This window comes from Euleptes europaea, chromosome 4 (assembly GCF_029931775.1).
Source record: "Euleptes europaea isolate rEulEur1 chromosome 4, rEulEur1.hap1, whole genome shotgun sequence".
Taxonomy (NCBI): Eukaryota; Metazoa; Chordata; class Lepidosauria; order Squamata; family Sphaerodactylidae; genus Euleptes; species Euleptes europaea.
In genome coordinates, this window is record NC_079315.1 from 17,439,059 (window position 1) to 17,456,950 (window position 17,892).

The following is a 17,892-nucleotide window of genomic DNA, read 5'->3' on the forward strand; positions in this document are numbered from 1 at the left end:
AGCACTTACCACTTCCCGAGGAAGCCTGTTCCACAGAGGAACCGCTTTAACCGTTAGAAAGTCCTTCCTAATGTTTAGACGGAAACTCTTCAGAAGTTCCGCTCCCCCCCCCATTGCAGACACTTACTAGAAGTAAACTAAAAAGGGGGGATTTAAAAAGTGGATAAAAGTGAATACTGAGCAGCCTCAAACATTTTTGACAGAAAGCCAAATGGGCATTCGCCAAATCTGGTGAATGTTTTATGGTGATATTGTTGAAGGCTTTCACGGTCAGAGTTCATTGGTTCTTGTAGGTCAGTCATGTCCAAAGTCCGGCCCGTGGGCCAATTGCGGCCTGTGGACCGGTTGAATCCGGCCCCCGGGGAGAAGGGTAAAGCTGCTGAGGGAGCCACTGCCAACCCCCGGGATCCCCGCTGGTCCACGGGCCGGGAGCCGGCTGGGCTGCCGCCGCCCAGCGCCTCAGGAGCCCGGTGCGCCCAGGAGTCGGCTCGGATGCCGACAGCCAGTTGGGGGGCGGGGCCCTCCACCGCCCAGCTCTGCTGGAGCCCAGCACGGAGCCGGCGCACCCCGGGAGCCAGCTGGGATGCCGACAGCCAGCTGGGGAGCGGGGCCCTCCTGCCCCAGCAGCCCAGCATTTCGGGAGCTCGGCGCGGAGGCCGCAGTAGCAGCGCAGACTGGAGCTCCGTCAGTGCCCGGGGAGGGAGTCTGTGGTGGCGACGGCGCTCCTCCTCCTCCTGCTACCACCACCGGGCTTGAGGGCAGGCAGGAAGCCTGCCGGCGAATCGTCGTCCTTGTCGTCCACCTCACCTCACGCCCGCCAGGGATCGGCCGGCCTGCCTGCTCGCCCATTGAGCGCCGAATTTTAAAGTATGTTTTAATATAGATTTTAATTGATTGGTTCTTGTAGGTTATTCGGGCTGTGTAACTGTGGTCTTGGTATTTTCTTTCCTGACGTTTCACCAGCAGCTGTGGCAGGCATCTTCAGAGGAGTAACACTGAAGGACACTGAGTGTCTCTCAGTGTCAAGTGTGTAGGAAGAGTAATATATAGTCAGAAGGGGGTTGGTTTTGAGCTGAGTCATTGTCCTGCAAAGTATTAAAGGTAATGTGCAAATCATTGTCCTGTAAGAATCAAGATAATGTGCTAATGAGGGTGTGGTATGTTAATGTGGAAACATTGTATCCTGAAGTGATATCACTTCAGGATACAATGTTTCCACATTAACATACCACACCCTCATTAGCACATTATCTTGATTCTTACAGGACAATGATTTGCACATTACCTTTAATACTTTGCAGGACAATGACTCAGCTCAAACCCAACCCCCTTCTGACTATATATTACTCTTCCTACACACTTGACACTGAGAGACATTGTCCTTCAGTGTTACTCCTCTGAAGATGCCTGCCACAGCTGCTGGCGAAACATCAGGAAAGAAAATACCAAGACCACGGTTACACAGCCCGGATAACCTACAAGTTTTATGGTGAGCCTGCCCTATTGCGGTGCACAATCACATACTGTGCGGCTAAATTTAAACGTGGCAGAGAGTAATCTTGGGCACAATTTTAAAAACAAACAAACTGGAAGGCATGTAATTACTCGCATGAAGAGAGGGGGGGCCAGCTGGAGCCCCTTGCCACGTTGCGGAGGATCACTAAGCTCCCATGAACTGGGCAGCCCTCAGGCTTGGCACTCGTTCCGGATTAGCAGTTCCCATTTTACATGGCTGTCCACACAGGAGTAGCCGTCAGCTTTGGGTTCCCCAAATTTTCATCCCAGTGCAACGTTTGAGGCATTGGTCCTGGACTTTTTTCAGGCGGGGGGAGATCATGTAATTCCCTCCGCAAAATCATGACTGGATGAGTTCTGGATCTGTCAAAATGATTGTGAGAGCGGAAAAGACCCAGTATAGGACGGCAGCACGTTGACTCTCCCTCATCAGTTGCCAGTTATGCTTTCTGGGGCAGATTTTGGATGTAAGGGTGTGTGTGTTGGTGTTTTCATTTCAACAGAACCTACAGTTATAGAAGATTATTCAGATAGGGTGTTTTTTGTTCTTCGGGTGGGTTTTTAGAAAAGGTATATGGGAAATATTAAAAGGAATGCTCCTTGGTGATGGTGTTCCGTTCTGCAGAAATGTATCAGCACCCATATTTTGTTCTGCTCTGTGCTACATTACCCATTTTTCCAGGTAGAGGAGCAGTGGAGTCTGATCTGGAGAACCGGGTTTGATTCCCCACTCCTCCATGAGCGGCGGACGCTAATCTGGTGAACCAGGTTGGTTTCCCCGCTCCTACACACGAAGCCAGCTGGGTGGCCTTGGGCTAGTCACACTCTCTCAGCCCCACCTACCTCACAGGGTGTCTGTGGTGGGGAGGGGGAGGGGAGGTGCTTGTATGCCGGTTTGAGCCTCCCTTAAGTGGTAGAGAAAGTCGGCATATAAAAACCAACTTTTTCTTCATCAGCACCCATATTTTGTTCTGCTCTGGGCTGCATTACCCTCTGTTTCTCCAGCCCTAACCCAAGCTGGGGAAGGACAGGCATGGGCCACCTCACACACGGAGGTTCAATGCATCAAAGCGCATGCATTCTGCTCCATGACAGTGCATCAGTGTGTACTGGTGCATTGGCAATTCCAGCCGCAGCCATTCCGAAAGAGGATCTAGCCAGCCCAGCCCACCTGACTGGGCACCGTCTGATCACTACCTGTTAGCAACGTAAAAGATCAACTGCGTGAATTTTTTTCCCTGATGATGAAAACTTTGGAAACTGAAGTGACGTCACGGAGTGAAGGCCAAAAAAAGGAAGGGGTTTTGGAAGGAGGGGTTTTTGAGGTTCAGGCGATAGTGGGGAGAAAAGCTGACTTGGCAGGGAGACCATGCTGGGAATTTTGTAAAATCTGGTTAATATGCTCGCAAATGGTTTTGACAAAACGTTTTGCCTCTCAAAGCAGCAGCTGTGTGTAATGTACCCCTTGTGTCAATCTCTCTGGTTTTTGAAAACTCTGGCTTCATGTGATTGGGGCTCAGCTTATTGTTCCTGCCTGCTTCTGTGCAGGGGCTGTGAAGGCCGCTGAAAATACAAACCGGTTCTTAGTTGCTCTGCTTCTCTGTAACTGGGCTGAAATTAGGGAGAGATTGAAATGGCTGGTGGTATCTCCTTCATTGGAGGGAAAATGGCACGGTAATGCCAGATCTCAGAAGCTAATCTCCAGACTCTTAATCTGGAGAACCGTTTTGGATTCCCCACTCCTCCACATGAGCGGCGGACACTAATCTGGTGAACCGGGTTCGTTTCCCCACTCTTACAAGTGAAGCCAGCTGGGTGACCTTGGGCTAATCACAGCTCTCTCGGCCCTACCTACCTCACAGGGTGTCTGTTGTGGGGAGGGGAAGGTGATTGTAAGCCGGCTTGATTCTTAAGTGGTAGAGAAAGCCGGCATAGAAAAACCAACTCAAATGCACAATGTTGGACAGCCAGTGTGTTACATAGTTGGGCCAGATTCTGTTAAGTACCAGTTTCCAATCCCCACTCACCGTGAAACTCACAAGGAGACCTTGGGCCAGTAATTGTCTCTCTGCCCAACCTACCTCTCAGAGTTGTTAGGCTAAAAGGAGGGGGGGAATCCCTCTCAGCTCCTTGCAAGAACAGTAGGATTCAAATGTACAAAATCCAAAGTTTAGAGCCCAGTAGCATTGGATATCCAAAACTCTAGCATTTCATTATTTTTATTTTATTTATACCCAGCCTCTTCCCAAGTAAGTCAGGCTCGGCGGCTTCCCACAATCAATATATACAATACAATAAAGTATAATATAAGTTAAGAATACATCGAATTTAAAACGTTTTACTAATCAAGTTAAAAAGATGGCAGTCCATTTTCATACCTACTGTATAATAATTTTTGTCCTGATGGCGAGCTGGTGAGATGCATATGGTACGCGCCACCCAGCAAGAAGGCGCGTTAACACAGTGGAAGCACGTTGGCTTTATGAGGGATGTGTGTGCAGGGGGGTGCGCTGTCCTCACTTCTGTCTTTGTGCTAGAGAAGGTTCATCTGGTCTCTCGCCTGTTGATTTTAAGTCTGATTGCAAGTCAGTTCATATGAACAGGCTCCTTGCTTGATAACTGCGGGATCAAAGATGACATGCGTATGTAAGTCACGCTCGGATCTTCGACGTGGCAGTCCCCTGCTTCTTGTCATGTAGACAGTCGTAGGCAGAAGACCAACAATGACCTAGATCACTTAACATCCAACTTTCCCCCTTGCATTCACTACTTCAGGCTGCAGGGGGCAGCGTTGCACGTTACGACTATTCCCCATCTTAAAACGCTCCCTCCACATCCAAAACCAGTGTGTCCAGAGGGTTCAGCCTAGCTCCGTTGGGAGTAAAAACACATTTTATTAAAATTATTTTAAAAGAAACTGACACAGACTTAGCTTGGATCGGGATGGAGGTCCTACAGGAGGCCATTGGCTATGGGTGGTCTGCAGCTTAGAGGTGAAGTCAACCAGGCGCATTGCTTCTAGATGAGTTCGGCTTCCATGCTGAAGCTGAATTAACAGATCTGGGAGTCTTGACGTGGGTCTACCCCCCAATGTGTCTTGGTTGTGGATCCCTTTGTGATATTGTCTTTCATTTTGCACTGGTTAGGGGTGAGCCGTGGAAGTGGGAGACCCAATTTGTGTCCCTTTGTTAAGGAGGGCTATCTAGTTATGGTTGTGCTTGTGGTACATCTAGAGGGGGAAGGCGGCATGGTACAGCCTGAGCTCGTCAGATCTCAGAAGCTAAGCAGGGTCGATACCTGGGAAACTGCCAAGGAAAACAGCACTGCAGAGGAAAGCAACAGCAAACCACCTCTGCTTCTCACTTGCCTTGAAAGCCCCTTGCTGGGACTGCCATAAATAGTTTATGACTTGAAGGCACTTACATACATATGGTATGTATTTCCATCTCTAGCCTGAAGACTTCTGATAAGGACCTCCCCGGATCCCCATGAGTTGGTGATTCGCAGTTCAATATCTAACCTCCCTTTTCTACTCAGCATGGTTGTCTGGGCTATGGTCAAACAGCTCAAAATACAGTCTACGTAGACACAAATCAATCAAGTTGTTGGATGGGGTTTGGAAAAGATTGGCTTGGTCCCATGCTGATCTATGCCAGTGTGCGTGGGGGATGTATCTTCATTGAGACTATAGTGGCTGTGAATACAAAGCAGTCTCTTGATTTGTTCACACTGGTTGGATGTGAGGAATTCTACTTTGCCATAATTCCATGTCAACTTACTGAGAGATTCAAAAAGGCAGTGGTGGTGAATTATTGCTCTAGCCTGAAAGAGCACAATTGTGGGATCCTACAGGGGCCGTCTTATCTCCCAAGCTTTTCGGATATGAAAATACTGGGAATGATTCCTCCTTTCCATCTTTACCAGACATAGAGAATAGGCCTTTGATGAAGCTGAGGCTATGCCAAGAGCCACAGGCCTTTTATGCACAGGTTGTTTCCATCGCAATCACACACACACCACAACTACCCTGGGGCTTCATTTTCATTATATATGTCTTTCCCAACCTTTAGACGTCCCTTCGCTGCCTCCCTTCATTCTCTGGATGCTGTTTCTGGCGGCACCTAGAAAATGCGGGGAACAAGGGAAGTGACTTCTAAAGGTCAGAAAAGATGTACATAATGGAAACAAAGCCCCAGGGTAGTCAGGGGTTGAACGCCACGGAAACAACCCGTGCGTAAAAGGCCACAGACACCAGATCTGCATCAACAGTCACATTCGAGAACTGGGAAAAGGCGTCAAGGTTGTTCCTCTTCATCCTGCAGTAGTGTAGTCATGTGACTGAGTCGCTGTCATACAAAAAATCTCCCTTCACATAGAAAACTGGCTTGTCAGAGAGGAGAGCACTCATCTAATTTTCTCCTGGATAAACCAATGTTCTCTCTCTAGGAATTTTTCCTTTGGGTGAGCAATCTCTTACGCAAGCCCAAAGCCGTAGTATCCAATGGCACAATCTAGACACGGGTGTTGTCATCTCCGTAAGATGGTTGTAGAATCTTGTACCAGTAACCATGCTTTTAAAACTATAAAATTTCAATTAACAGGAGAGGCTGGCCACAATGCTCTGTTTTTACACTTATAAATTAGCTTACTCTGGAATGTTTTCTGGTAGCCTGTGGATGTCTTGTATGGATGTCATGGTTAATTCAGATAATTGATAATTTGGCCTCACTGCCTTCTGACATACCTCTTAGACCTGCAGAACAGGTTGTGTGGTTCTTCAACCGTCATATCAAATGACCAGCTTTATGAGTTTCTGTATGACCATGAATTAATTCCCGAGGCTACGTCTTCCCCCAAGGCTCAGCATTTAACTGCAGGACTGACTTTGTTGCATGACCCTGATAAGCGCAGGCTCACGTAGATTTCTTGCAGACTTTAGCTCAGCTTCGTTAATGTTTATAACAAAGTACGGGAGCTGAGATTTATGGCCTCTGTTTAAATTGCACCCAGGTGAAGATACCACCGGCTTCACTTTGTCTGATTTATCACGATGACAAGGGGGGTGGTGGTAGATAACGCTACTTATCAACGGACAGAAAAGCGACCTCGCAAGGTTCTATCGCTCTTCAGTCTTGCCAAGAAACGGAGTCTTAAGGTGAGGCTCTGCAGACTGGTGACCAGAGATAGGGCAGCACTACTGAGAAGTTGGTTTTTATATGCCAACTTTCTCTACCACTTAAGGGAGACTCAAGCAGGCTTACAATCACCTTCTCTTCCCCACCCCACAACAGACACCCTGTGAGGTAGGTGGGGCTGAGAGAGCTCTAAGAGAGCTGTGACTAGCCCAAGGTCAGCCAGCTTGCTTCGTATGTAGGAGTTGGGAAACAAACCCAGTTCACCAGATTAGCCTCCGCCGCTCATGTGTAGGAGTGAGGAATCAAACCCGGTTCTCCAGATCAGAAGCCACCCCTCCAAACCACCGCTCTTCACCACTACACCACACTGGCTCTGTCTATGGTGTACAGACAGAGAAGACCCTGTCTGTGGAAGACTCCACTGGGTACCCAAGGTTGGGTGGGATAAATAAAATATTTAAGGCGCTATGTCAAGATAAAAATTATTTTTTAAAATAGTTAAACTGCACAATGGCAGTTCCTAAGGTTGATATACTGTAACCACATGCCAGATGCATTTTGGTCTATTTGGCCTTCTTCAGTGGTCAATTGAAACCCATGTAAAAAACACACGTATTGACAGAGATATAAACATGGATTTCAACCTTGGGTACCCAGCTTGTTTTTTAGGTTGGGTTTCATTACCCTTCTTTTTCTGGAATACCTTACACCTTGAAGTCTGCCAGACACTTACTCTTATTAGCTTTATAGAGAGCCAGCATTGTGTAATGGTTAGGATCGGTGGACTCCAATCTGGAGAACAGGGTTTGATTCCCCACTCCTCCACATGAGAGGCGGGCTCTAATCTGGTGAACCGGGTTGGTTTTTCCACTCCTACACACAAAGCCTGCTGGGTGACCTTGGGCTAGTCACAGTTCTCTCAGAACTCTCCCAGCCCCACCTACCTCACAAGGTGTCTGTTGTGGGGAGAGGAATGGAAGGAGATTGTAAACTGGTTTGAGTCTTCTTAAAAGGTAAAGTTGGCATATAAAAACCAACTCTTCTTCTAGAAAAAGAGTTGGTTTTTATGTCTATGTCTAGGTACTAGACAGTGCAATCCTGAGCAGAGTTCTACCCTTCTAAGCCCATTGAAGCCATTGGCCTTGTACAAGTGTAACTCGGTTCAGGGTTGCACTATAAATCATTTCTATTAATCCAGGTTTTCCCCTTTATATCATGGTTTTCTTGTTTGAGTGATCTTCAACCTGTTTTCCTTACCTGCTTTTGTATTCTAGTCTCTGCTGCTGGCATAAACAAGGCTATTGTTTTACTGCAGGGAGCCTAATTTTTTCGAACTGTTTTGCGGCCTTTCTGTTGTTTTCAGCCACGAGCAGAATATAAATGTGCTAAATAATATCCACCCCCTCATACTGGAAGCCAGCTCCAACTAATGCTTGGGAGAGCAATTTTCAGCAGCGTACATACTGTTTTCTTTCTTTTTTTACACATATGCATGGTTTTTAGCCCTTGCTCTGCAAGCCACTTGGGTGGAGGTTAGACACAAGGCAGGGCTCCCAAATATATAATCTTCTCACTGCAAAAAGGACATGGACAGATTCTGTGAGTAGGACTCTTTATGTAGCCTGCAGTATACGCTTGGGGAGGGGCTGTGGCTCAGTGGTAGAGCATCTGCTTGGCAGGCAGAAGGTCCCAGGTTCAATCCCTGGCATCTTCCGTTTAAGGGACCAGGCAGGTAGGAAATGTGAAAGACCCCTGCCTGAGACCCTGGAGAGCTGCTGCCGGTCTAAGTAGAAAATACTGACTTTGATGGACCAAGGGTCTGATTCAGTTTAAGGCAGCTTCATGTCTTTATTACAGATTAAGGGTGGGTCCTCTGTCCACTGTCCACTTCAGCCATGTGGGAAACAGCTCTTAATGATTCCTTTTCTACCCTAGTGAAAGACCAAACCAAAAAAGGGCAGCTGTTTACAACTTGATATGTAGCCTCCACTGATGTTCGCTAAAAACCTTTTCAACTAGAGAATTCAAGCTGATCAGATACGAAGCTGGAACTTTAGAGAAAAAAATATTAACATAGAACACAGTCCAGCAGAGGTTACAAGCTGTTGAATCCCGTTAAAATCAACGGGATTTTAAAAGCTTTATTTTGATTTTGTTGTTGTCGTTTGTGATTTGCACCCTATTTTCCAAAGTGTGTTATAAGGAAGCCACCCATCGGGTAGCTTACCCGCTTGTAACCAATTAGCTGTATAAAGGACAAAACAAAAATCGACATTGACAAGTTAGGTGACAGTATCTAGAAGGAAGGGGACTGTAAAGCTTTTCAGATAATAAAGCTTTTCTCACCTTTTCTTCAACAGCCATTGACCACCTAGTTTATGAATAGTTTACGCCTGCCACTGGAGTTATATTGAACTCAGTTTCTGAAATTAAATATTCAAATCTTGACAAGATGCCGTTCGTCTCAAACTGTCTAGCAAAAGCGATTTGACAAGTTTCGTAGAACTCTTTTAAGGATTAGATTTCTTTTACAGTTTTGGCTGTCTCTTTTCAAAGGGTAAAAGAAAAAAGCAGGGAGGAAGCATCATGGTAGCATGAAGTACACTTATTACAGCATCCTGACATGTTACAAAGGAATCCAAACGAACATTAAATAGCATTTGTGAATCTTCTGTCCCGGTAACATGTCTTCAAAGTGCATTCTTTGGATCACCAGGAGTGTTGCGGAGAAGCCGGAAGGTGACCTGGAGCGAGCTGTGTATAGGCCAACACAAAAATCAGTTTATTGAGCTATGGGCGAATCCACCTACTGTCCACAGGCTCACACACACGGAAGCAATTCAACCAAGCGTTCCAGCCATCCTGCTGCCACTCACGCCCACAGTCTCAAAGGCCATTAATAAGTCTGAATGCAATTCTCTTTTGAACTAAGCAGACACTGAACCAAACAACAGACACCCTTACCTTTTTAGCTATTTGTGACGGCCGACGGCCACATACATTTTCTGGACTTCTGGGACACCCTTTCCTACTATTGTTTTGCAAATAAGCTTCCTTAAATGTTCCAGCGCTCACTCGCTGGCATTGCAAGTTTTTTTTCCCCGTTACTAATTTGCTCCCTGGAAATGGACAGCTCAACGTTGGCCGATCGGCCAAGTGAGAACAAAAGAACTTCCACCTGGAAGTACTTTTTTCATAGCAACTTGAGCAAGAACTCATAGGTCGCGTTGATGATGCCCCAGGAGATCAGGGAGCGGTGATAATTGAGGTGGGCTCCCCGGAAGAGCTGAGTCACTTTCCGGTCCCGCTCCAGCCAGATCTTCATGAAGACCTTGGAGAAGGACTGGAACTCCCCGCCGATCTGGGACTGCATGCGGGCTTTCACAACGTTCAGCGGGAAAAAGAGGAACCCCAGCATAGCGCCCAAGAGCCCCCCGCAGATGAAATCGTTGATCAAGTGAGTTCTGTAAGTGGTCGCTTCCGGCAAACACTGCTTGATGGGTCCCCTGAGGCCAAAGAAAAGTGCGTTGCTGGGGCCGTTCCGGAGCAGGATCGGCACCAGCCCCCGATAATACTCCCTGATCCCGTGCTCTCTGAGGACCCTGAATGCCTGGAAAGTGTTTGTGAATTTATCGTGATGTTTGTAGTCCTGGAGAAGCACCTGGACGCGCTCGAAGGGAGTCAGGACCGCTTCTGTCGTCCCGGCGAGCACCGCGGCGACGCTCCGGGTCAGAAGCTCGGGGGCACCCACGTGACTGAGGAGGAGGGAGGAGAAGTCCTCATACAGACCAAACATTAACGCCAGGGTCGTGCTCTTCTGCATCAGCGGAGGAAGGATCCCTCGGTACAGGTTCCGGAGGCCATCTTTTTGCAGCTGGCGTACCGCATCTCTGGTTCGCACGCCGTACAGCTGCTGACGAAAGAGGACTTTCTGGAGGGGGAAAGTGACAGCGACGTTTGTGATGGCTGCGCAGTAACCGCACAAGTAATGCTTGCCGGAGCTCATGGTCACGACGTGGCGGCCAATTCGGTTGGTCTTTGACTTGGGAAGGACGAGGTCTTCCGAATCCATCATGCTGCATGCTCGGTCTTCACAGGAGTGTTTCCCGCTCCTCCTGCAAGAAGGGAAAGGGATAAACAAAGCAGCTGAGGGCTCACTTGAAATTTATTGCAAAGAAACCCAAGGTTAAGGGCCCAATTTGAGATGGGTGTGTTTTGCGTTGCCTGTAAAAGCCTTGTGGCACCTTGAAAACTAACAAATAAATTGTGGCGTGAGCTCTGAGCCCACCTTGGCTGGGGAGAGAGGGGAGAAAATTTAATAAAATAATAATAATAGGAGTCTGAGGCCATTTACATTAGACGTATAAAGTTGGCAGATACGCAGTTATAATGATATAAGGGGAGGGTCTGTGGCTCAGTGGTAAAGCCTCTGCGTGCAGAAGGTCCCAGGTTCAATCCCCGTCATCTCCAGTTAAAGGGACTAGGCAAGTAGTTGATGTGAAAGACCCCTGCCTGAGACCCTGGAGAGCTGCTGCGGGTCTGAGTAGACAATACTGACTTTGATGGACCAAGGGTCTGATTCAGTATAAGGCAGCTTCATGGGTTCATGTGATATACTTACTAGCCAAGTGCTGAATCCTGTATAGTAGCCAAATCTGCAGAACAGGTCCAGCTATAGCTACCATTTAAGGTCGGCAAACCCCAGGGGTGGGGACAACACCCGGGTTTACAGACAACCCTTAGGGATTTTTTTAAATAAAAAAGCTGATTTGTGGGTTTTAAAAACAGACAAAGTTAAAAGTTATGTCTGCATGTGAGCAGAAGCAACAAAATTACATTGGTGGTCCTCAGGTGGCATTTTTGGGTTCCCTTGGCACCCAAACACTGCCCATGCCCAGGACCAAGAGGAGAGGCAGCAGCCAAGGGGAGGAAAGGATGGGGGGGGGGAGGCAAGCCAGAGGGAGGAAGAACCTGGAGGTGCCCAGGGTCAAGGGAGAGGTGAACTAGTAGTGAAGCAGGAAAACTGGAGCTGTACCCCTGGGGAGTGGGAACAGGACCCCCCTCTCTGTGCATGATTCAAAAACAAAAGGAAGCTGATGAAGGAAGAGGTCTATAAAATTATGCATGGTATGGAGAGAGTGGACAGGGAGAAGCTTTCCCCCCTCTCTCATAATCCTAGAACGCGGGGTCATCTGCTGTAGCTGGCGGGTGAGAGATTCAAAACAGAGACTCCGGGACTTGATGGACCTTGGTCTGATCCAGCAGGGCCTTTCTTACGTTCTTAAGGAGTTTTACCAGGGAAATTGTAATAACTCCCTCTCTTTCTTCTTCTAAGTGTGTGCGCGCACAAATTCACATACAACTCAGTACAATAACTCATGCATCTAATGGTAGGCTCCAGCTCTCAAAAGCTAATGCCACGATAAATGTGTTAATCTTTAAGGTACCCTAAGTAAATTTGTTTTTTGGGGGGGGAGGGAGGGGTGCCTAATGAGACTCTCAACCTCAATATGCATTCTTCTATGTATGAAAGACTCCTAGCTACCCAAACATTGGAGGGGACATGAAGCTTAAAAAGTATTGGCAGTACGATCACATCTATTCTTTTCCCAGTGCTGTACAGCTGACCACACTACAATCAACTGGCGCAGTCTGTACCAATTCCTATGACCTGCATGTCAAGTGTTTTAGTGTGGCAATGACACCTTATTGAAGACGTCTAACCTTCACACGATATCCCATTGTTTTAGCCCAATTAATAGCTTACTATGAGCACTTTCACACAAGCCGAATAGTCCATGTTCAATCCACTTCCAGTGTACTTTGCAACTGGATTTTACCATGTGAAATGGCAAAATCCACTCGGAAATGCTAAAGTGCATTGAAAATGGACTGAAAGTGCATTAGTGTGTGAGAAAGGTGTTCTTCATCCCAGCAACGATTCCACTTCTCCTCTGCTAACAGATTTTTCTTTACAGCAACTGCTGAATATGTGACTTTCCCTCTCTTTACTCATACGCAAGCAAGCAATACTCTTTTCAGCCACTGCACAGCTCCAAGAATCCCATAGAGATTCCCACACACATTTGCCTGTATTTGTGCATATCCTTTCAAAATTTCACTGGTGCGCATTGTGCGGGTGGGGCTGAAAACGTCTGCCACTTTGGGGTCAGGAAGCAATTTTCCTCCAGGCCAGATTGGCCAGGGATCCTGGAGGGTTTTTTTTTTTTTTGCCACCTTCTGGGCATGGAGTAGGGGTCACTGGGGTGTGTGGGGGGGAGGTAGTTGTGAATTTCCTGCATTGTGCAGGGGGGTGGACTAGATGACCCTGGTGTTCCCTTCCAGCTCTATGATTCCATGATTCCTTTTCTCGTTCAAGGCCCAATCTGGTAAGCCAGGATCAGTGAAGTTTATAATTCAAGGTAGCAACAAAATCCCTTCTGGTAAACTCCACTCTGTTTGCGGTTGTCTTAGGCTGAACCCAGCGAATGATACATTGACGACTGGGTAAATATTATCATGCGGAATTTGTAAAAGTTATCAGGCGGGCATGCCTATGGTTGGAGGACCACTTGATATGAGACCATACCCTCAAATAAGCAAACAAACAACCTCATAAGCCTCATTCCCTTTTTATTGGTTGCTATCTTCTAGTGATTCACTCAGCTAAACAAACAGATTGCCTCAAGTTTCATCCTTGTTCTCAAGCAATTTCACTTTCCGGCTTTCTTTTTCTAGAGCTCCGGGGAAGCAACCAGCTTCGTCGAAGGACCACTGACTGTCAAGGGAGCCGACGGGCCACTGCGTCAATCTCCATGTTTGAAAGACCCCTGCAGAACAGACAGAACATCTCCCGAAAATTGAAGCCAGGGGACACACAATTTTTTCTGGTAAAAAGGGAAATTTAAAGGGGAAACAGAAATATGTCGCCACTTCCTTATCAACCCTAACCTTACTTCTTAACAACATACAATCATCATTTATAACCAGTTATATAAAACTGTACTATTTGGCATATTTCTGAAACTTTAAAGTATGCAGACTAGTCTTCTACAAGCAAAACCACAACCACGCCCAACACTCAAGAGAGAGAAGGATGCAAACTACCTTGACACACGGCTCTTAGAATCTGCCACCTGAGTGGTAGGAAAAACAAAAGTTGAGAACAAAAATATACACATTTTGTAACGAACAAAACAAAACACGTTGCGGGACAGAAACAGATTCACGCAGTCATTACTAGCGTACCTGGATACGGAGTTTAACTTTACAGCACTGAAAACACTGATTCAGTAACGTATTATCATATGATAGGGATTGCCAGCTCCAGGTTGGGAAATTCCTGGAGATATGGAGGGGGAACCTGGGAAGGGTGGAGTTTGGGGCGGGAGGTCAGGATTGCGATGCCACATTATCCACCCTTCAAAGAACCATTTTCTCCAGGGGAATGGATCTCTGTAGTCTGGAGATCAAAGGTAATTCCGGAAGAACTGCAGCCAATACCTGGAGGTTGTCAACACTAGTTGTGTGTGTGTGTGTGTTTAAAGTGCTGACAAGCTGCAGCCGACTTACAGCGACCCCTCATGCAGTTTTCAAGACAAGTGACTTCAGAGGTGGTTTACCATTGTCTGCCACTGCATACAGATGGACTTTATAGGTGGTCTCCCATCCAAGTACTAACCAGGGCCGACCCTGCTTAGCTTCTGAGATCTGATGAGATCAACCTAGCCTGGCCCATGCAGGCCAGGGCACAAACACATTACAGAATATTGTGGACAAAAATAGTCATATTGAAACAATTTTATCACTGAAAACACTGCACTACAGTATACGAAGGAATTATTATTCTAGAATGCTGAAGACTACCTTACATAAAGTCTTCATACTACACGTTCTGAGCAAGGAAAATCTTGCCTTAAAAACATTTCACTCATAGAATCATAAGTTGGAAGGGACCACCAGGGTCATCTAGTCCAGCCCCCTGCACAATGCAGGAAATTCACAACTGCCTCCCCCCCACACCCCCAGTGACCCCTACTCCATGCCCAGAAGATGGCCAAGATGCCCTCCCTCTCATCATCTGCCTAAGGTCATAGAATCAGCATTGCTGACAGATGGCCATCTAACCTCTGCTTTAAAACCTCCAGGGAAGGAGAGCTCACCACCTCCTGAGGAAGCCTGTTCTACTGAGGAACCGCTCTGTCAGGTTATTTTCAGTGCTCTCTAAAACTTCAATTTTTCCCACGCATTCAAGACCACGGGTCTAGATGGCCTAGAAGGCCCTTTCCAACTCTAGAACACCGTGATTCTGTGGCACAAGAGAAAAAGTCAACAAGCCTCCCCGAACAATGTTGTCTGGTGCTGACCTTTCTTTTGGTCCACCACCAGTCAAACAAATTTCTGTTTCAGTTAACAATTAGTTAATCAGGCACCACTGTCTGTTTAGCTGTTGCCCTCATTTGGATTATTCTGGTTCTTGGCTTGGCGCGTGTTTTTTCTCTGCTTATCTGCTTTTGTGAGAAACTATTTATACTGTTACCATGACATTGGGTGTTCTATTTTTACACTACTTGTTTTAGGTAAAGGTAGTCCCCTGTGCAAGCACCGGGTCATTACTGACCCATGGGGTGACGTCACATCACGACGTTTACTAGGCAGACTATGTTTATGGGATGGTTTGCCATTGCCTTCCCCAGTCGTCTACACTTTACCCCCAGCGAGCTGGGTACTCATTTTAACGACCTCAGAATGTTGGAAGGCCGAGTCAACCTTGAGCGGGCTACCTGAAACTGACTTCCGTCGGGATGGAACTCAGGTTGTGAGCAGAGCTTGGACTGCAGTACTGTGGCTTACCACTCTGCACCATAAGGCTCATTCTTATTTCAGGCTGCATTATTTACTTTTTGCCCCTATTAATACACTTTTTAGTCTGTTATTTTATTTAATCTGAATTTCTTTTTATTTTTGCCTTTTACTTTTAATTGTATTGCACTGTGTTTTGTTGTTCGCTGTCTTGGTGATTTGGGGGAGGAAAGGTGGGATATGAATGTTTTAAATGGTCATGGGAAGGAGAATTTTTTTTTTTGCCAGAGCTTCACTGATCAACCCATTGGCCAAGAGAGGGGAAGGGAGACCAGTCCAGCAAACATGCAGCTAAAGCAGCATCTTATCAGATCTAGCTATAGCTTTATTCCTTGGGACTGGGGTTGCATGAAGAGCACTGAGAACACCCGTAGGAGTTACTCTTGACGAGGCAATCTTATTTCTGTACTGCTCAACACATTTTAATAATAGATTGGGATACATAAACATTGGGAGGGGCTGTGGCTCAGTGGTAGAGCATCTGCTTGGCATGCAGAAGGTCCCAGGTTCAATCCCTGGCATCTCCAGTTAAAGGGACTAGGCAAGTAGGTGATGCGAAGGCCTGAGACCCTGGCGAGCCGCTGCTGGTCTTAGACAATACTGACTTTGATGGACCTTGATGGTCTGATTCAGTGTAAGGCAGCTTCATGTGTTCACAAAAAAAGGTATACATTTAAGGACCAGTCTGTATATTGCCTCATGCGTGCCCCAGTTGCTTCTTTATGGTTATCTCCCAGTTCCTGTATTGAAGTTCCCAGACTGGGCTACCCAAGCTACTTTTCTTGCTAGCCCAGAGCATTTCCTTTCCAGCATAAATGGCCTTTGATGTTAATCAGAGAGAGACATTATACCGCGGGGAAGCAGCTGGGGAGCAAATACAGCTGGGGAGCAAATACAGTCGTCTGGAAAGGGGCAGGAGTTTGCTTTGAACTCTGCTTCCTCCAGTGGACAAAGCAGTTACTCTCAGTTGCAGGGGCATGGCACTCTGGACTCCTAGCCCTTTACTCGACAAATCCCAGGTGCCAGCCTGCCGAGGTATTTCATTGTGGCACCTAGTGTTCCCAGCTATAATTTTATTGCGGTATCTCTCAGTGTAAGCAGGAAGGTTGGGACCGACGACTTTTTCTGCTGATGAAAAAAGGACAAGGCCTTTGACTACCAAAAGGCTGTTTGACATCTTGGGACCCACATGGACAAAAGCCATGCGAAACAGGGTCTGAAATGAGGAGGAGGATTGGCCCAGATTGAGCAAAGAAGCTGGCTGGATCGAAGTCAAAGCACATTTTATCATTTCGCATCAGAATACTTCGTGGTATGACATTAAAAATGTGCACCAAGTGCTTGTTGTTGCTTGTTTAAATGCAAACTTAACACATGAAGCTGCCTTATACTGAATCAGATCCTTGGTCCATCAAAGTCAGTATTGTCTACTCAGACCGGCAGCAGCTCTCCAGGGTCTCAGGCAGGGTTTTTTCACATCACCCACTTGCCTAGTCCCTTTAACTGGAGATGCCAGGGATTGAACCTGGGACCTTCTGCATGCCAAGGAGATGATCTACCACTGAACCACAGCCCTTCCCCAACTTTAACTTTGCACTATTCAGTAGTGGCAGAGGAATTCAGTTCTTAACCATCTGTTTTCTGTACTGTCTCCAAAGCAACAGTGGGATTATGAGAAACTGGAGAAAAGTTTGGCTAGGGTTAGAGGATAGGTTTTTGCAACGACAACCAGGGTTATTCCTGTTCTTAGTTATATACTATTACCCCTTTGTCACAGGTTTTAATAAAATTATAGGAAACTGTGAAGAGGTAAGGATTAGGTTTATCAACAACAACACAACACAAGCCTTTACTGGCATATAAAAAGGAAGAATATACATTTGGATAAAACCGAGTAAAAATAAATAAAATTGGATAAAAGCATCCCAAATCAGCCATTCAGGAAAGCTATACACCATTCAAGATACCTGATTGCTAGCTGTAAGAACCTTGCCACTGATTCAATTATTTTTGGGTTTTGTGTGGTCATAAGATAGGATGCCCTTATTTCACCAGAGAGCCATTCCCTGTTAACGAACAGTGGGTCAATGAATTGGGAGATCTGGTTTATCATTGCAAAAGTTAGAACATTTTGTCATTAAATTACACAGAACCTTGAAGGCTGAAAAATTAGCCTGGCTCTTAAATGTTTGGGCTAGCTCCTAGAGCCAAAGAAAACTTGTCAAGACCTGCTGTAAGTACTCTAGACCAGGATTGTCAAACATAAGGCCCGTGGGCCAGATCTGGCCCCTTGACATAATCTGCCAGAGAGCCAGCCAGCCCCCTCCTCTGAACTGGGCTGGCAAGGCATGGCCCAGCCAAACCAAGTGACCTTTATGTC

At 46.6% G+C, this 17,892-nt stretch overlaps 1 protein-coding gene across 1 annotated transcript; it reads right to left on the reverse strand.

The window, feature by feature from the left end:
- Positions 1 to 9,843: 9,843 nt before the first annotated feature.
- SLC25A51 (solute carrier family 25 member 51) lies at positions 9,844 to 10,725 on the reverse strand. Its single transcript, XM_056848721.1, has one exon. The coding sequence runs from the start codon at positions 10,723 to 10,725 to the stop codon at positions 9,844 to 9,846; it is 882 nt and encodes a 293-aa protein (XP_056704699.1).
- Between the last annotated feature and the right edge of the window lie 7,167 nt (positions 10,726 to 17,892).

Coding starts and splice junctions, on each gene's coding strand:
- SLC25A51 (XM_056848721.1), bottom strand. CDS start 10,725: ATGATGGATTCGGAAGACCTCGTCCTTCCCAAGTCAAAGACCAACCGA.